This window comes from Leucoraja erinacea, chromosome 9, assembly GCF_028641065.1.
Source record: "Leucoraja erinacea ecotype New England chromosome 9, Leri_hhj_1, whole genome shotgun sequence".
NCBI classification, from domain to species: Eukaryota; Metazoa; Chordata; class Chondrichthyes; order Rajiformes; family Rajidae; genus Leucoraja; species Leucoraja erinaceus.
This window is the reverse complement of record NC_073385.1, coordinates 46,081,240-46,101,933: the sequence shown is the minus strand read 5'-3', so window position 1 is coordinate 46,101,933 and position 20,694 is coordinate 46,081,240. Positions and strand designations below refer to the sequence as shown.

General features: G+C 39.3%; 1 protein-coding gene across 2 annotated transcripts in view; it reads right to left on the bottom strand.

Annotated features, from left to right (window-relative positions):
* Positions 1 to 20,694, bottom strand: part of LOC129700328 (rho GTPase-activating protein 11A-like) — a 40,305-nt gene that overhangs the window by 6,717 nt on the left and 12,894 nt on the right. The window contains exons 5-11 of one of the 2 annotated variants that reach the window (XM_055640723.1): positions 18,550 to 18,713; positions 14,435 to 14,575; positions 11,523 to 11,594; positions 4,949 to 5,045; positions 4,339 to 4,433; positions 3,262 to 3,391; positions 1,345 to 1,450 (exon numbers count right to left, since the gene is read on the bottom strand). In XM_055640723.1, the coding sequence (XP_055496698.1) occupies positions 1,345 to 1,450; positions 3,262 to 3,391; positions 4,339 to 4,433; positions 4,949 to 5,045; positions 11,523 to 11,594; positions 14,435 to 14,575; positions 18,550 to 18,713 (805 nt within the window). Of the gene's footprint in view, positions 1 to 1,344; positions 1,451 to 3,261; positions 3,392 to 4,323; positions 4,434 to 4,948; positions 5,046 to 11,522; positions 11,595 to 14,434; positions 14,576 to 18,549; positions 18,714 to 20,694 lie in introns of both variants that reach the window. The other variant, XM_055640722.1, reaches the window with a different exon arrangement.

The window sequence follows — 20,694 nt, the reverse complement described above, 5'->3', positions numbered from 1 at the left end:
ATGTATTAGAGGTGGCGAAAATGTCGGAGGTTTGTGTGTTGTATCCGATGACTGTTGAGGTGAAAGGTAAAGACTAGAGGGACTCTGTCCCTGATGTGACTAGGGGGAAGGGGGAGGAAGAGCGGAGATGCGGGGAGACGTGTGCGAGGGCCTCAACTATGATGGAAGAGGGGAACCCCGTTCCCTAAAAATTGAGGACATCCCAGTGGGCCTTTAACCTGCTGCGCCACACCATTTAATTCCCTTTATCATTCAGTCACTGGACTAGTAAAAAATTCTATTCATCTAAGAAAATGATGAAAAGCTCCTGTTCAAATTCATTAACCAGATGGAAGGTAAAAGAACAAAGCAGGAACAAAAGGAAAGACATGAAGGAGTTAGTTAAATTAGGTTGTCATAATCTGTGCTCCTTTGAATTTTATGCCTAATTGGTAATTCAATAATTCCAAGAAGTCCAAGGGGTACTGATTGGGGACGATCAGCCAGGATCACATTGAATGGCGGTGCTGGCTCGAAGGGTCGAATGGCCTACTCCTGAACCTATTGTCTAAGTCTACCTAAAACATCTAAATACAATGCAGAAAAACTCAAATTAATTAAAAAAAACAATACAGGGGAGTAAACAAAATTTACAGATGGTGAAAATAAAAAGAGTGGAGAGTGTCATGGTTATACAGTACACAAACAGGCCCTTCAGCCAGGGAATGCCTGTGCTAGGGTGATTTATCCCTATCTACTTCTCCCCTACTCGCAGCACTTTCCAGTGCAATTGCATGAGATACAACACATACATTTTTACCTCTTCCCATTCCAGCATACAGGGACCCAAATAGTCCTTCCATGTGAAGCAGAAATTCACTTGTACTTCATATTTAGTGTATAGCATTCGGTGCTCTTATTGTCATCTCTTCTACATTTGAAAAATCAAATGCCAATAGGAGACTACTTTGCAGAACATCCCCATTCAGACCATAAGGTTTCTGTCATGTTGATGTAATTATCCATCTTCTTACCACCTTTTTTGGCGTTCTACATTGCTCACACATAACCTTGATCAACAGCATTTCATCTTATGCCTGGTCATATTGTAACTGTCAAGACTCATCACCAACAATTTTAGGCTACTCCCCCCTCCTAAGATGCAGCTGTACTCTGTTTCAATTTGTTTCTGATTTTCTTTTCTGTCTCTAACTGCTGTTTTTTTTTTTAATAACGTTGTCCATGACAACTTCAGAATTGTCCATAAAAATTCATAAGTGCAGCATTGTCAGGTTTGGATGTGCTGCAGTCATTACCAAATGAAAAGTATTCAAATATAAAATCATTATTGCAACATCAACTTACTGTGTCTTTGCTTTTCCCAATGCTAAATTTCAAACGCAAGGATTTACGGACCATTTCTTTGCGATTAAGTTTTGGAGAAAAACAACAAGTTTTTCCCGACTCCAACCTGGAAGACAAATAATTTCCAAATACTTCAAATGACCACAGAACTTGGATGAGTCTGGAAATAATTCTTCTTATTATTATTCACACTTCCAGCAGGACTACTTAGCTTGTTATTAGAACCAGAAATCGAACATGATTTAGGGCATTTGCTTGAAACCCATTAAGTACCGATTAGCTGGTTAATTAGCATCCGTCCATCTGAGGGATGATGGTGATGTTGTCCTGTTTGGAGAAGCCCTATCCAGTGTGATGATTGCTATATATAGTAAGTGCACAATTTTGGAACATTGTTGCTTTGTATGGCTACACCATTTTGTACCCCTGCTAAAAACTTCATTGGGCTAAGTTCCAAATCAACCTCAACATGAGCAGTACCACTCAATTCCACGTTATGTGCACACAGAGCAAGCATTTCAAAACCAAATATTGCAATGGCACCATATGTAAAAGTCAGTTTGTTTTGAAAAATGTTTCAATAACAGTTGCTTCATTATTGACAATCATTCTGTTTTTAACAAAACTGTAAAGCTGCTCCAGTAAGTTGAAGAGGTATCGATCGTGCAGATGTAGTTTCTTTATGCGTCTCTTCTTCCTCCTTGAATGCCGCAGCCTTTACAATTGCTTCCACAAATGCGCCTGTCCATTGGTGCAATATCGGGTTTAGCATCAGCCAACATTCTTTTATTAAAGCTAATTTTGGAAAGAGCACCGTGCATGCACCATTTTCCACGATGTCACGTATATAATATAAAAACCCGTTAAAGTTGTTATCATTATCTCCAAACAAAAGTGCAATGAAGCAATATTGGGTTGGGTTGAAATTGGGAAGGGGCAAAGTGGGATATTCTGATAAGATTTTTGAGCAAGCAGACAATTGCGCCCAAGAGTGGGTGATGAATTTGAAACTAAAGTCAGATCAGTAAAAATGATAATTTTATAATTGGGCACGCGAGAATTAAACAAAAACTCGTCTGTGGTTTTCCCAAGATAGTAAGAAATAGACAAACATTAAGTTATGGATAACAAAACAATAAAAAAAAGTGGAGAAGAAATCAATTGGCTTCAAGTGTATCACTTGCTTTCAGTCTGGATTTACAACAACTAATTTTACTTTGTAAATGACAATAGGAAATTGAAAGTAAAAATGACCCCTCTTAGTGGCAAAAGTATCAGGCAAAAGTAAGCACAGGAGAAAGTTTGACTTGGGGAGGTTGAAGGTGTGAATGGAGATCTGGAAGATAAACCTGGTAAAGTAGGAAATGCATACTGTACAAGATAACCAGAAGTGAGCAAGAAAAATAGAAATGACAACAATAAATTATACAGATAAAGCTTAAACATTTAGATTATTAAAAAATTGGCGATAATAAAAGCAAAAGTCGTCTGATTCAGCTTCATAGCTGTCTAGGATACCCAATGTCCTTCTAAATAGGTGCTCCCATGCACCAAAACCATGTATCCTAGCTCTAAATTACCCCCGAGGAAAAATATCCTCTTGGCCTTTACAATTATGTACCTGGCAATTGTCAGACATACCAATAAAATCTATTTCTCAAACTCCAGAAAGTATAGACCTAACTTGCTCAACCAAGAATGAACTCCTTTTTCCCAAGAAACCATAGAGTGATTTTCTTTATAAATTGTCTCCATTGATTATGTATCCCTGTACAATTATAGCAAGACTTCCCTCCTATTATGTTGCAACCCCATTGCAATTTAGGTTCCATCATCAAGTGCATACAAAACATTATGAATAAATTTAATAAGCCTCTAATATTAACAGTGAGATTGTTTCAAGTATTTGATAAATACCTTTCCACTTTTTTGTTCTCGAGTCTCTTACTTTTCCGTCGATTAGCTGATGCAATTGACTGAACTGTACCACTTCCATTAGATAGCAACAGTGAACCTTGCAATGATTCCAGTGACACTTGTGGAGTGCCTTCAACAAAAGTACACAGTGGCCAGTCACAAACTGAGCAAAAGCACGTCATCACATAATTCCAACACATCTCTTCAGAAACATAAGTTCTTCATTACAAAGCTTTTTGATTAACTTAAGATTTAAAATGCAAATAATAGGTGCTCATCAGATGCTTTTTCAAATTCTGCAACAGCACATGGATGCCACAGCAAACTTCATACCCATCCCTAAACATTTCTTAGATAGATCATTCAAGTGGTCTCTTTTTGACGCTGGTATTTCCTCTAGGATTTAGAGCCAGTGATGTTGAAGGAACAATAATTGATTTCAAAGTCAAAATGGCAGACATTGGGGGCTGGAAGGGGGTTTAGAGTAACCTAGGTAAGTAATACAATGCAGTTGTCAATTGGAAACAGCAGATCAGGGTAACACACATGTTCAGTGTGTGGGAGTGCACGATTCTGTCCTCAAATGGTGCAAAGATTTGAATATCATTGGACCCTGCTATGATCTCAGCAAATGAAGAGTATCCTGTTGCATTCCTGACATTGGATCATGTGGATATTGGATGTCAGGGGTTTATGTAACTTTTCATAGAATACACAGCCCGCAACAAATTACAGGGCATGGCGACAATATCACTAACAAAATGTAATAAACCATACAAGGAAATACTAGGACAAAGTATTTTGTCAAAGGAGTAGGAATTCAGCAGTACCCAAATGGAGGTTTAGAGAAGAAACTGTGGAGTTTGGAGAAGACCACTGGTAGGGCAATGGAAATTGGGACCGACAACAGGCCTGAAGTAAAGAATGACAATATTTCCTTCAAATCAGAGCTTCTGCAAAATCATTGTTATTTGCACTGCAGGACACTTCATTATATTTTAATAAAAAGCATGGGTTTACAAAAGGTACTAAATGACGAAATACAACTGAAAGTAGACTTACAAGCTTCATTCATACCATCATTCTTCTTGATTGCAACTGAAGGAGTACAATTCTGGCTAAGGAAACCACTGGGTAATAGTTCCAAAGCTATATTGTGTCTGCGAGATCGCCTATGAAAAATAAGTCACTTTATCTCACTGTCAATTTTTGTGAATACAAAAAAAAAAGGCCTTTTCAACTTCAAAAAATCATTATGAAATATTGAAACAGTGACATAGACAGCGATAAACAAACTATCATTGAAATGGTTATGTTAGTTTCCATATTCTTGGAGATATGAAGTATGTTGACCTTGTTCAGCTCACCTCAGAAAATCCAAGAATTCCTCATTTTAATTTGTGTTGGATAGGATTGGACCAGAATAGAATGGGTATTGTAGTACTGCAGTTTTAGCAATTTAGTGGCAAATGGCAGTCAGACTTTAATTCATTCATTTAACAGAAGCAGGACTACTTTCATGATGGAAAATATAATTTCATCTGAAATATTTCACAAGATCTTCGAACAATTAAATTAGAACTTGCTTGAGATTTAAAAATCAGGATATATGGCAAAAGGTCTAAACATTTCAAAATAAACAAACTTTGACACAGAACAATTTCACCTATATCTATAAAAAACATACCTTTTTTTATTTGACAATCCAAGACTTTGAGAAGAATCTACCAGTAGTTTCCGTTTCCATGTTGGAGTCTTTATTATTGGAGTTCCTGAAGATGTTTCTAACAAAGTTAAAAAAAAATGAGATTGCTAATTAGTTGATGTTCAAGAACAAAGATTTAAAACATTAAAGTTGTGTTCAATCAGGTTACATAGAAGACAAAGGACACATATGTTGTCCCATTTATTAGTCAGAGTGGAAATGGAAGGGGAATTGAAATGACTTGCAGCCAGATGCTCAAGGTGGCCACAGGTGCTTTACATCTGGTTTATGCTTGTTATTGCTTACATTGAAGTTGGCATATCACGAGTACCGAATGCTATATCACCAGGCACTCGCTATGTGTTCACCTCTTCGTAAACGGTCACTACCTCCCAGGGGTATCTTTAACTACTAAATTTTTAATTAATCTTTCCTCATTATTCATGACCAGATCTAAAATGCCTTTTTCTGTAACAACGTTCGAAGAAATAATTCTAAACAAATTAATAATTCAATTATCACACTGGCTTTATTTTCATTAACAATGTTACTGTTTCTATTTTAAGGGCTCTAAATAGTTGTCTATCTCTATGATCACCAATGGCTGTCTTTTTGGGAAGTATAGCTTGTACTTCACAGTGATCTAAAGTGACTCAAATTAAATTTGAACACCTTGCGCTGATCTGCTGATTTTTATAGTTTTCTATGGCGGACTATGTTGAATTTTATCATGTTGAAGTCGGCCAAATCTGGATCTAAATCCAAACTCAAAACTATCAAACGTTTCATTGAACTCAACCATACCACGATTGCTAAAATAAATAGTGATGCATGGGCACACTAATAATTAAATTTGGCTTATTACTCATCTTCTAAATCTAGCATGCCTTCTTTGCAGGTTGTTTCTAGGACATTTTTTTGCATTATCACAAAATGAGTTCCATGCAAGAACTATACTGCTTAGCTCATTTCCTCCACCCCCCCCCCCCCCCCCCCCCCTCGCTTTGTAAATTATCAACTCCCTTTGGCATGCTAGAATTGAAACGCCAGTATCCTGAGTGTGTTACAAATTGTATTCACTTATGTAAGAGGTTTACCCTAGTCTTGTTTTTTTTTTTACCAATCAATCTCCTAGTGTCATTTTTTCCCTTGCCCCTGTGTCATTGGAAACAGTATCTATTTTATCGATCTGTATCCTTAATGATTTTAAATACTTCTCAGATTCCTTCAATCCCTCCAATTTCAATGCTAGCTTTTCCATTCTTTCCACATAATATTTTATCTCATGCTCATGCTTCTCAACCTGCTGTCACTTTCAACAAAATATGTATATCTACTTTCAAATCTTTGTTCTTGTATCCCTTTTCGAAGGTTATCTTATTCATCCCATGTATCTGTAATAGCATCATATTACACTCAGCATTAAATCTACCGCATCAACCTATTTAAATCACCTTTAGAGAAGATATACTGGCAAAAAAAAAAAACAGTACCTCATATTCTGCCTAGGTAATCGCCAACTCAGTTGAATGTGAACAGTGGCACTGGCACCACCCATGTTCATTTCTCTACACTACAAACCAACTGACTCGCATGGCTATCTGGACTACACGTCTTCCCACCCTGCCCCCTGTAAAGACTCCATCCCCTACTCCCAATTCCTCCGCCTATGCCGCATCTGTTCCCAGGATGAGACGTTCCACACCAGGGCATCGGAAATGTCCTCGTTCTTCAGGGAACGGGGATTCCCCTCCGCCACCATAGATGAGGCTCGCACCAGGGTCTCATCCATACCCCGCAACACTGCTCTCTCTCCCCATCCCCGCACTCGCAACAAGGGCAGAGTCCCCCTAGTCCTCGCCTTTCACCCCACCAGCCGGCAAATACAACAAATAATCCTCCGCCATTTCCGCCACCTCTAACGTGACCCCACCACTCGCCACATCTTCCCATCTCCCCCTTTGTCTGCCTTCCGCAAAGACCGCTCCCTCCGCAACTCTCTTGTCAATTCTTCCCTTCCCTCCCGTACCACCCCCTCCCCGGGCACTTTCCGTTGCAACCGCAAGAAATGCACCACCTGTCCCTTCACCTCCCCCCTCGACTCCATTCAAGGACCCAAGCTGTCATTCCAGGTGCGACAAAGGTTCACCTGTATCTCCTCCAACCTCATCTACTGCATCCGCTGTTCTAGATGTCAGCTGATTTACATCGGGGAGACTAAGCGGAGGTTTGGCGATCGTTTCGCCGAACACCTCTGCTCAGTCTGCAATAACCTACCTAAACTCCCGGTGGCTCAGCACTTCAACTCCCCCTCCCATTCCCAATCCGACCTCTTTGTCCTGGGTCTCCTCCATTGCCAGAGTGAGCAACACCACCTCATATTCTGCCTGGGTTGCTTGCGTCCGGATGGCATGAACATTGAATTCTCCCAGTTTTGCTATCCCTTGCTGTCTCCTCCCCTTCCTTAACCCTCGAGCTGTCACCTCCCATCCTCCCGCCCTCGGGCTCCTCCTCCTCCCTTTTTCCTTCCTTCTCCCCCCCCCACCCCCCATCAGTCTGAAGAAGGATTTTGGCCCGAAACGTCGCCTATTTCCTTCGCTCCATAGATGCTGCTGCACCCGCTGAGTTTCTCCAGCATTTTTGTGTACCTTCATTTCTCACTCGTACTGATCCACCCAGATTATCTCAAACCCCCCCCCCCCCACTCATTCTGACCGATCATCCAGTCCCACGTTAGCCAGTTTCTTTCCTCCCCTTCACTTATTCTATTTGCCCCTTAACAGGAGGGGGACTAGCATTCTGGCAGGCAGGTTTGCCGCTGCTACTTGTGTGGGTTTAAGCTAAATAGTGGGAGGGAGGAGACCAACTGGAGATATATGGATGGCGTTAAAGGGAAAGAGGAAAGTTAAGAAAGACACCAGAATTAAGGGGGCAGAAAGCTCAGGAAGGGATAGGAGAGTCTGGCCAAGTGAAATGGGAATCGATGTGAAAGGTGAGGGGAGTAATGGATTATGAGTATTATATATGAATGCACAAAGTATAAGAAATAAAGTGGATGACCTTGAGGCTCAGTTAGAAGTTAGCAAGTGTGATGTTGTGGGAATTACAGAGATGTGGCTGCAAGAGGACCAGGGCTGGGAACTGAATATTCAAGGGTATACGTCCTATCGAAAAGACAGACAGGTGGGCAGAGGGGGTGGGTGAAGAGTGAAATTCAGTCCCTTGCGAGGGGTGACATAGAATCAGAATATGTAGAGTCAGTATGGATAGAACTGAGGAATTGCAAGGGTAAAAATACCCTAATGGGAGTTATCTACAGGCCCCCAAACAGTAGCCTGGATATAGGGTGCAAGTTGAATCAAGAGTTAAAATTGGCATGTCGCAAAGGTAATGCTATGGTTGTTATGGAAGATTTCAACATGCAGGTAGACTGGGAAAATCAGGTTTGTACTGGACCCCAAGAAAGGGAGTTTGTGGAGTGCCTCCGTGATGGATTCTTAGAGCAGCTTGTACTGGAGCCTACCAGGGAGAAGGTAATTCTGGATTTTGTGTTGTGTAATGAACCGGATTTGATAAGGGAACTCGAGGTAAAGGAGCGATTAGGAGGAAGTAACCATAATATTATGTTTTAATCTACAATCTGAGAGGGGGAAGGGAAAATCGGAAGTGTCAGTATTACAGTTGAACAAAGGGATCTATGGCCAGCTCCTCCCTCATGGCTCCAAAGTTGATTGGAAAGATACCCTAGCAGGGAAAATAGTGGAAGAACAATGGCAGGTATTTCTGGGAATAATACATAAGGTGAAGGATCAGTTCATTCCAAAGAGGAAGAAGGATTCCAAGGGGAGTAAGGGGTGACCGTGGCTGACAAGGGAAGTCACGGACAGTTTAAAAATAAAATAAATATAACATAGCAAAGATGAGCGGGAAGTCAGACGATTGGGAAACTTTTAAAGAGCAACAGAAAATAACTAAAAAGGCAATACGGGGGGAAAAGATGAGGTACGAAGCTAGCCAAGAATATAAAGGGGGATAGTAAAAAGCTTCTTTAGGAATGTGAAGAGGAAAAAATTAGTTACGACCAAAGTTGGACCCTTGAAGACTGAAACAGGTGAATTTATTATGGGGAACAAGGAAATGGCAGACGAGTTGAACAGGTACTTTGGATCTGTCTTCACTAAGGAAGGCACAAACAATCTCCCTGATGTACTAGTAGCCAGAGGATCTAGGGTGACAGAGGAACTGAAGGAAATTCACATTAGGCAGAAAATGGTGTTGGGTAGACTGATGAGATTGAAGGCTGATAAATCCCCAGGGCCTCATGGTCTGCATTCCAGGTTACTTAAAGAAGTGGCTCTAGATAGCGTGCACGAATTGGTGATCATTTTCCAATGTTCTATAGATTCAGGATATGAATTGGAGGGTAGTTAACGTTATCCACTTTTTAAGAAAGGCATGAGAGAGAAAACAGGAAATTATAGACCAGTTAGCGTGACATTGGTGGTGGTGAAGATGCTGGAGTCAATTATAAAAGATGAAATAGTGCACATTTGGATAGCAGTAACAGGATCGGTCCGAGTCAGCACGGGTTTTCCAAGGGGAAATCATGCTTGACTAATCTTCTGGATTTTTTTGAGGATGTAACTAGGAAAACGGGATAAGGGAGAGCCAGTGGATGTAGATAAGGCCCCACATAGGAGATGAGTGGGAAAAATTTGAGCACATGGTATTGGGGGTAGGGTACTGACATGGATAGAAAATTGGTTGGCAGACAGGAAACACAGAGTATGGATTAACAGGTCCTTTTCAGACAGGCAGTGACTGGTGGGGTACCGCAAGGCTCGGTGCTGGGACCGCAGCTATTTACAATATACATCAATGATTTAGACGAAGGGATTAAAAGTATCATTAGCAAATTTGCAGATGACACAAAGCTGGGTGGCAGTGTGAACTGTGAGGAGGATGCTATGAGGATGCAGGGTGACTTGGACAGGTTGGGTGAGTGGGCAGATGCAGTTTAATGTGGATAAATGTGAGGTTATCCACTTTGGTGGCAAAAACAGAAAGGCAGATTATTATCTGAATGATGTCAATTTGGGAAAGGGGAAGTACAACGAGATCTGGAGGTCCTTGTTCTTCAGTCAATGAAAGTAAGCATGCAAGTACAGTAGGCAGTGAAGAAAGCTTATGGCATGTTGGCCTTCATAACAAGAGGAGGAGTATAGGAGCAAAGAGGTCCTTCTGCAGTTGTACAGGGCCCTATTGAGACCATGCCTGGAGTATTGTGGGACTGCAATTTTGGTCAAATTTGAGGAAGGCCAATTCTCTGGATGCTTTCAAGTGAGTTAGATAGAGCTCTTAAAGATAGTGGTCAGGAGATATGGCAAGAAGGCAGGAACAGGGTACTGATTGTGGATGATCAGCCATGACGCGGTGAATGGCAGTGCTGGCTCGAAGGGACGAATGGCCTACTCCTGCACCTATTGTCTATCTCCAGATTATCTGGTTTCACATCAGATACCAGAATATGTAGCCCTTTGTTGTCTTCATTTACCACCTTACTCCACCCATCAGCCCGTTCCTCAACTGGTTCTACTGTCTTCTGTCAGCTCCTGTCTCACCTTTTCCGCATCCTTTTAAATTAGTCATCTCCACGTTACACTCTCAGTCCTACTGCTGTTCCTCCAACAAATTGTTCTTTGTTTTTTAATTCCCTTTATATTCCCTTATTACTATTGTCACAGCTCACTGTGCCTCTAGGTTTAGATTTTGGTGTCTTGAAAAGATGAAAAAATTAACTGAATCAAATCAATCTTCAAAATGTAAACCTACTTTTACAACTAGTGGACAACTATTTGACATTTGCTGGTGTTTGATTAAATATTGCTCATAATTTGGATTTAATTACTTTTTGGATCCAGTGTGGAGGAGTAATAGGAACAAAATCTAATTTGTCCGTTTCACTCCAAGATGCTAGCCTGATGTGCATTTTGTTTATTTGTACACATTTGAAGTTGGAATGGAAGGGGAAAGCAGTAGAGGCAGTTGTTACCCCAGTCTCAAAGAAATCTTTGATTCCTCCACAAGTCAAAGTTTATTCACTACATGGGCAATGCTGGCAAGACTGAGCAACCCAAAGATAATGGGTTGTCGTCTTGACTCTTGGTTAGCATTGGAAAAAAACAATAGGATTCTTGAACAGAAAAGTACTTTTGTATTGCTGTTACATTGTTAAAATGCCATTGAGTTATATTTTACCTCCAATTATATACCACAACATGGGAGTCATTGGAAGTACATCCAGCAACTATTTTAAATGTTAAGTTTGATTATTATCCATTTCAGTGGAACTGGTTTAGAGTGAGGAAATAGAACACACATTAAGGTTTGGACTTCGAGAGGCTTCTGTAACATTAATGATATTGATGCGTTAGAAATGACAAAACACTAATCTCTAATAATTCGCTTGACCTATATTCACAAATAACTCTTTTGGTATACTTGCTTTAGGTTTTTTTTCCCCCACAAGTAGGCCCCAATTTCTTGTTCTACCTACCAGATGAATCAGGGTGAGTAGCAGAAGGTGTTCTATTTGATTTAAATTTACTCAGTGCTCCACTAACAATATCTGAAAGACACAAGAGAAAAATACAATCAAATCCACAACTGCTTTTTTTTACTGATCTCGTACCATATTGCACCGCATTTTTTCATATTGAAACAATTAATTAGTCAATAAAATAGCTTTTACATATCCTTAAATCTAAATCATATCCAGTATCTTTAAAAACAAAGTATTTTGAAATGAGAGGAATATTAAAAAATGTGAAATTCTCAGAATATATATATATGCTAAATGGTATTTCTGAACTTTAATCCAGGATTCCGAAATTTCTTGCAAACATTTTAACAAGATAACCTTTTTATTCAAAATTTATACAATCCTGGAAAAGATATATTTGCCAGAAGAGCGAACTATTGAGGGAACAGAGCAAGTCAAAAAGGGTCTTGTTTTGGGAAATCATGGTTCAAATATTGACTTCCAATGATATTATTATTATTTGATGGCTGCAAACATAGTTTAGGGGAGTATCAATCGATGCTCTGTATATGGGGTTTGAATGCGGGTTGGTATATGGGATCAATATGTTTCTTTATTATACTATATTGATGAATTTAGCAAATATTGCTCGATATTCTCTTTTCTGGAGATTTTCTGTAGATGGCCTGGATGATGTCTGTCCCCTGCACCAACTCCTGATCCGGTAATTGTAATTTTGAAGATGTACTTTTTAAAATAGTTAAAAGCTCATCTCCATAATTTAGAATGAAAAAAAAAGCATTTTCTTTTCTGAATCCAGTTGGTGGAATCTCTATTAGGTGAAGGAATATAGTGATGCTGATAAGCTGAAGTGTTTGTTTCAATGCAAGGAGTATTATGAAAGAAAAACACAAACTTGGAGCCTGGATTGATGCTAAAAAAGTAGCCATTATGCAAAGGTGGTTGAGGGAGGAACATGACTGGCAGCTCATTGGTCTGGGCTTTAGATGTTTCACATGATCGAGTAGCAGACAAAAGAGATGGAGCGTTGCGCTACTGATCAAGGAGACAGTCACAGCCGTGACATACAGGTCGACAGTCTCATTTCCCACAACGTTCACTTTGTTCCCTTCTCGGGTTGAACCATCGAAATATTGTTCGAAGATAGTGTAACCATGAGAATGTATCACTTAGATACATTGTTTTTTGCTGTCTAAGCTTTGGCACCAAGCACGTCCCAGTCAATATTGGGGTTAAAGTCGTCCACTAAGACTATCAAAAGATACCAAATCAACAAGGTAATCTGTCTACATACCTGTTCATCTATCTCCCATTTGCTATTAGGGGGAGCTATAGTACATTCCCATTGGAAGCTTGCAGCTTTCTTATTTCTAATCTCTACCCATATCGCCTCAGTGTACGAACCCTCCAGTATGTCCTGTCAGTGGTGTTGTGAGAATCTCCCTGATTTGTAGTACAACTCCTCCACCTCTTTTGCCTCCCTCTCGATCACATCTGAAACATCCAAACCCCGGAACATTGAGCTGCCAGGTTTGTTCCTCTCGCAACATTTCCACAATGGCCACAACACGATAGTCCCAAGCACTGATCCAGGCTCGAAGTCGATTTGCTTTCTACACTATACTACTGGCATTGAAATAAACACACTTCAGCCCATCAGCATCACCATATTCCTTCACCTCTCCGGCCTATCCTTCCTTTGGGACTTGCTGGTCCTAACTTCTTTGTCATTGCTAATTCCAATTTTCTGGCCTACCACTATGATTCCCTCCCCCGGCTCTAATTTAAACTGAGTAGCACCAGCAAACCTCCATGCAGGATATTGGTCCCCCTACAGTTAGGGTGGAACCTGTCCCTCTTATACAGGTCACCTCTACCCAAGATAATATTCCAACGGTCTAAAAATAGAATCCCAGCCCCCTGCACCAACTCCTGAGCCACCCGTTCATCTGTCTTATCTGCCTATTCCTACCCTCACTGACACATGGTACCAGGAGCAATCTGGTGATTATTACCCTCAGGGTCCTGCATTTTAATCTTCTCCAACTGCTTGGAGACATCTGGACCTGGGCAACGGGGAGGCAACACACCACCCTGAAGTTTTGTTTACTGCCACAGAAATTCCTGTGTCCTGCTACCTAAAGATCTCCTATCTCGATGTCGATGTCTGACCTTTCCCATCCCAGCTATGCCTCGGAGCCAGATCTGGCACTGCAAATGTCCAAGTAGTAAAATGCACAGCAGGATCCTTTTCCTAAATCACCATTCATCTCTATTGGATTTTCATTGGGCAGAAAGACAAATTAAGGTTGGCAAAGACACATATGATTCAGAGTTAAAGATGAAAGATTGAAAATCAAAAGTGCAAAGCAAATAGGTTGGCATAAGATTTCATAGTAATTATCAAATTGTGAAAATAATCTAGAAAACATCTTGCTTAACTTTCTATTTAGCACTTTGGAGTATTTGTTCAGTGCATTTTCAGTGCTATGATGGAACATTTGGAGGAGCGTGTTGTTTTTAAACAAAATTAAATGTGTCAATAATAGTTCACTAATCATTATGATTTCTTAAGGAAGATTGAAAATAATTGTCAGGAACCTGAAGAATTTTTAAAAACTCAACACGATTTATAATTAATTGAAAAGATGTTTGAACGGTCATTTTTACGTGCAAAGAAAACCGTAGCAGAAAACGCAAGGAATTCCTTTGTTTTAACATGATTGAATGATCAACTGCACGCAGCAAATAAGATATGTCAAATCAAATGAAGGATGAACATGAAATATTATTCAGTCACAATTTACAGCGAAGTCGACACAAGCTGAACAGTCCAATTACAATCTTACTAAATATAAAAAGATTTAGACAGAAAAATGACATAATTGAAATTGAATTTTATTAACCTCCAACACTCCGTCGCCTATGTCTTTTGCACTCTGCCACTCTTGAACCATCTCCATCTTCCAAGTTTTCTAATGGTGTGGTGAATGCTATATCACCAAGCATTGCTGGAACTTTTTCCAAGATAAACTCTGGAAAGCAACCTTAAAAAAAAGAATTGTTATTACTAACAATGAGAATCAAATTAGCCAAATTTAAAAGAGATACACAAGTTAACATAATTTGCCCACATTAGAACATAAAAGATAACCAAGTGCAAGATGAATCCCCAATTAGCCCAGCAGAGACTTTGCAAGATGGTGCTTGCAGATGAGCTGCTCCATTTATAGAAAAAGTATCAGTTTACTTGTAAACAACTTCATTTTATGAATAGTTTTGATATAAATCATTGATGAGCTGGTTATACAAATTTTAATATCACTTTTCAGCATTATTTATCTGATAAAGGCTGCAGGGTGCATTGCAGAATATCGAACAAATAACACTGGAGATAAGGAGCAGTTAGTCATGTGACTAAATGGTCAGTCAAACAGGAGTTTAAAAAAAATGTAATGAAAGGCAGATAAAGGTGCTAGATACAACCCAAAAATATCAGTTAACGGAATGAAAGGAGAGAATCAAGACAGAACTGAAAGAACACACCGTTCTGAGAGTTGGAGGTTACACAGATAATAAACAGATTTGAACACTCAAATAACCATATAACATAACAATTACAGCACGGAAACAGGCCATCTCGGCCCTACAAGTCCGTGCCGAACAACTTTTTTTTCCCTTAGTCCCACCTGCCTGCACTCATACCATAACCCTCCATTCCCTTCTTATCCATATGCCTATCCAATTTATTTTTAAATGATACCAACGAACCTGCCTCCACCACTTCCACTGGAAGCTCATTCCACACCGCTACCACTCTCTGAGTAAAGAAGTTCCCCCTCATGTTACCCCTAAACTTCTGTCCCTTAATTCTGAAGTCATGTCCTCTTGTTTGAATCTTCCCTATTCTCAAAATGAAAAGCTTGTCCACATCAACTCTGTCTATCCCTCTCATCATTTTAAAGACAAGACCTCTATCAAGTCCCCCCTTAACCTTCTGCGCTCCAGAGAATAAAGACCTAACTTATTCAACCTATCTCTGTAACTTAGTTGTTGAAACCCAGGCACCATTCTAGTAAATCTCCTCTGTACTCTCTCTATTTTGTTGACATCCTTCCTATAATTGGGCGACCAAAATTGTACACCATGCTCCAGATTTGGTCTCACCAATGCCTTGTACAATTTTAACATTACATCCCAGCTTCTATACTCAATGCTCTGATTTATAAAGGCTAGCATACCAAAAGCTTTCTTTACCACCCTATCTATATGAGATTTCACCTTCAAGGAACTATGCACGGTTATTCCCAGATACCTCTGTTCAACTGTATTCTTCAATTCCCTACCATTTACCATGTACGTCCTATTTTGATTTGTCCTGCCAAAGTGTAGCACCTCACATTTATCAGCATTAAACTCCATCTGCCATCTTTCAGCCCATTTTTCCAAATGGCCTAAATCACTCTGTAGACTTTGGAAATCCTCTTCATTATCCACAACACCCCCTATCTTGGTATCATGAGTTGTGAACAACCTGGTTAGAAGGGAATGGACAGGCGACATTTTGGGTCATGACCCTTCATCAGACTGATCATGGCTTCCTGTGACCATGCTATTCCCATGCTGCATCTTTTGTAGCTCTCACAGGTAAAACTGAGTTCCAACCCTCACCACTACATCCACTCCATGAAGTAGACTCAAAGAGTACATTTTCAAGCACATATTAAATACGACTTATCTAGATAACAAAAACCATTTGCAAAATAATACACAGGTTAATTAATTAGTAGACAAATGTCCCGGCAATGACAACATGTTTTAACTACAAAAGAAGTGAGAAGAACATCAATAACAACAGAACACAAGCAGAACAGAATCGAATCAACTTCTATGGAAGGCAATGGTGTTAAATGGAAGTGCCTTTGCACATTCTTCCATTGAATATTAACGCTAATCAGATTCTATGGCTGTCCTTAACCTAGAAGTATTCTTACGATTTTAAAAATGGCAGCAAATCAAAGTAAAGAAACAACTGATTTATTAATTTGATATCTGTTATTAGTATTTTAGTTCCCGTCAGCTCCCAAATGATCGTAAACTAATTTGTTTGTCAATACTTGCTAATTTCTTTAAGTAATCTTGTTTTTTTTGGTTACGAAAATAGGTCAGACATTGCTGAGGAAAACAAGTGTGTGAATGATGATCTATGCATGAGTTAGCCAGGAATTCGACTGACTGAAGTTGCCTTCGGAATTGTGCCACATTGCAGTTAGTTTCATGAAAATGTAATTTCACGCTCAATGATCCAATAATTCCCATAGTGTTTCCTCTGTAGCTAAAAGTCTTTAAAGTTTAGTCAAGTTTGCTATTTATGTTGCAAATGCCATTCAAATTTGGTAACACCTGATTACAGCACATCAATCTTCATAGCCCCAAAAGTGAACAATATGTGCAAAGACTCAGACTTGTGTGTATTTCTTTAGATTTAAAAATATGTTTTTTTTAAAGTCCTTAATCTTCCCTTCCATTATTTTTTCTATGCTTAATTTGGCATTGAATTCATCCACACTCAGATTGTTTATCTTAGTACTTGCTGTTTCTTAATTGTTAAAAAGACATTGGTTAAAGATATTTAAATAAACTTTCATCGCATATATTCCAGAAGAAAGCAAATGATGGAAATTCAACAGGGAGAAATTTTGTGAATTCTTCAAATCCACTGGCAAGACATATGGACAATTAACAACTGACATCAATTACACCAATGCACACCAACAATTCCACATGTTTTAACAGCTCTTAGCTGGTGCTATGTATCTGCTGATCTGGCAAAGAAATAATAATATCTCAAACTCTTTATTAATTAAAAACTATAATTCGGCATTTTGTGAATCACTTGATAAAGCAGTCAGATTTCTCATTCTGGAACCTATTTAAAATTCAGAGAATAGGTGCCAGCAGGATTCATAGAGTTCTCGATAAAGTTACAGCATAAAGACCGAAAAGTCTGAATGACAATAAATGATCTATCTATCTATACAGTAGGTTAAAAAATTGCATACTGCATTTTTATTCTCTACGGAAACAGTGAACACTAATGTAAACTGCTGGTTAAATACTGTCAGCAGCTCAGCCAGATTTTCTAAAATATTGAAACAGTTCCAAAATTTATTTTTTAGCGTGCTTAGAAACAATTGGCCTCTTGATCCAGAACCACGAGGCTGGAAAATGTTTATAAAAGTTTAAAAAATTGGCTTAAATGGGAAACTGAAAGCCAATTTGATTTTATTATAGTATATGATCTACATGGAAAAGATTACCAACATCAAACTGGTTAGTTTTTCAAGTAAAAACCAATTTGTTTTAATCTTCTTTAAAATAAACAAACAATGCAAAGCTCCATTAGTTGGGCTAGTATCATGCCAAGTTCATCAGAAAATGAGTACTTTTGTTAATCGTATCTTGTTCAAAAACAACGCTGATGAAGTGTAGTTTTCAACAATACAATCCTTTTGGGAGAAAAATGTTGTTATTCTATACAGCAGGGATATAAAAACAGAATGACGGGCAGATCTCATTGACTCTTAAAAGGCTAGAAATCCAAAAGAGTTTTGAAGTCTGATGATTTAAATCAGCAGCCAGCTAAATCTGCAGTGTATGTTATTTTCACATTGCTGAACATACAAAAATTGACTCAAGTATAATCAGATCACTTTCAATAAGCCAAGCATTACATGGATTTACAGAACAGCATTAACCTTTCAACATTCAAGCAATTTTAAATGACATGACTCTACTGACCAAAATGGATTTTATAAAAGTTACGTTTGATGGTTATAAATGGACTTTGTCTGAATAAAACACTATAACATGGAGTTCCAAGAGGCCAGCCATTATTAAGTGCCTGTCTTCAACTACTTTCAGAAAAGCAGCAGCACCATTCTCAGTCAAGTAAAAAATGCATTGATTGAATACATGGGGAGAAAAGTAGAAGGAAAATATATTTTTTTAAACTACATACCAATACCATCAAAATTGTCAATTAGCGTGTGCACTGTTGCAGCTTGAAGGTGAAGCCGTTTCTCTGCCAATGAGGTTACTTTTTCACTTCCATCTCCAGAATGGAACAAATTGGGTGCAAACACTACAGCAAGATTACTAGCATCCATTTTGTTATCTTTTGACCTAAACAAGTGGGGGAAAAATTAGTTCACTAAATTGACTTCAAATTAAAAAATAAACAATTGTATTTTCTCTATTTTAGTGTTTTGAGATTTACACTTATTTACCTCTCCATAGCTGCAGCACTTGTAAGACTTGTAATAAAGCATGTCAGAAATAGACAAAATGTTGTAATTGTTCACTATATGATACTGAAAATATGCTCTGGTTAGAATCTTCCAATATGCGTTCCGTTACTTATGTACTATCTCCAGTACATAAAAAACTTTTAACTTTCACTGATATGGATTCACATACGTCAATTCACTTTATCTTTTCTTAATCACACTGAAATATGAGATTTCTCAATTACTACTTGAGGCAATAGGGTAGGAATTTAAACATCAAATTTCTTTCTGTTGTAGCAAAGTCCCTCCTATATTGTTTCCACTCCATTAATTAAAAAATGCAAAATTTGGTAAGTAGAGTTTACCAGTCTTAGAATAAGATTGAATTGATGGTCAACAAAGATGTTTAACAAATTAGAAATGGATCAGAACACTTGAAATGTTTAGCAAGCCAGGCATTATCCACCTGCAAGTTTATTATTCAGGTCAGTGACCTTTACAAAATAAAGAAAGTTAAAGCGAAAATGTTTTTAGGCACAAAAACAATAAAGGGAAAAAATAGCAGAGAAAGCAAAAAAAAGTCTGTAATAAGATAGCGCACACAATAACAAAAGGGGCAATGAAATTGGAGGGGACAGTAAAAATTAATGAATAAAAAGTTTGAAGATTTACTTTGCCGTGGGTGCTTCCCACCATTGTACATAAGGTCCTCAACCACATCTGTTCTACTACCTGAGCCATTACATTCCTCTTCCTGTCCACTTCTACCAATCCTTCTCTTCGCAGCATCAGCCTCCATGTTAAACTGATCATCCTCCGTAATTTCCAACATCTCCAACATAATGCCAGATACATCTTCCATCATAACCCCAAAGGCATTCCAAAAAGATAATTCCTGCCAGGACACCCCAGTTCACCTCCTCGATATCCCCTACCCTCTCATAGCATCATAATATGCCATATCAGGAGACGCCACGATCCTTTTACTCCTCCCTGCTTGCCATCCAGAGGTTAAAACAATCTTTCAGTAATTTAATTATACATCGTCTAATTTGACACCTGGCAGTTGATGGTCTCAAAGTTATCTATTCTACATTGGAAGAACTGAACTGACTGACCAATTCACAGAATGCCTCTACTCAATAGGCAAGGATAAGATTAATTCTTCCAATTGCCAGAGACTTTAATTCTCAATCTCCACCCAACCCATTTTGACCGTTGTTCCTGTATCACACACACTACTACAACAAAGACCAACTTAAACTAGAGGGACATATCATTTTCAAAATTGGTATGTTATTACCTTTCAGACTTCTTCCCACCCTGCTTCCTGTAAGGACTATCCCCTACTCCCAATTCCTCCATCTACGCCGCATCTGCACCCAGGATGAGGTGTTCCAAACCAGGGCATCGAAGATGTCCTCATTCTTTAGGGAACAGAGGTTCCCCTCTTCGACTATAGATGAGGCTCTCACCAGGGTCTCGGCGAAAGCCCGTAGCTCAGCTCACACTCCCCACCCCCCCCCCCCCCCCCCCCCCCCCCGTAACAAGGACAGAGTCCCCCTTGTCCTCACCTTCCATCCTACCAGCCGTCACATACAACAGATAATCCTCCGACATTCCCACCACTGGCCATATCTTCCCATCTCCTCCCCTTTCAGCTTTCCGCAGAGACTGCTCCCTCCGTAACTCCCTGGTCAATTTGCCCCTTCCCACCCTCACATCAGTCCGGAACTTTCCTTTGCAACCGCAGGAAATGCTACACTTGTCGCTTTACCTCCCCCCTCCATCCAAGGACCCAAGCAGTCTTTCCAGGTGAGGCACCTGCACCTCCTCCAACCTCACCTATTGCATCCGCTGTTCTAGGTGTCAACTTC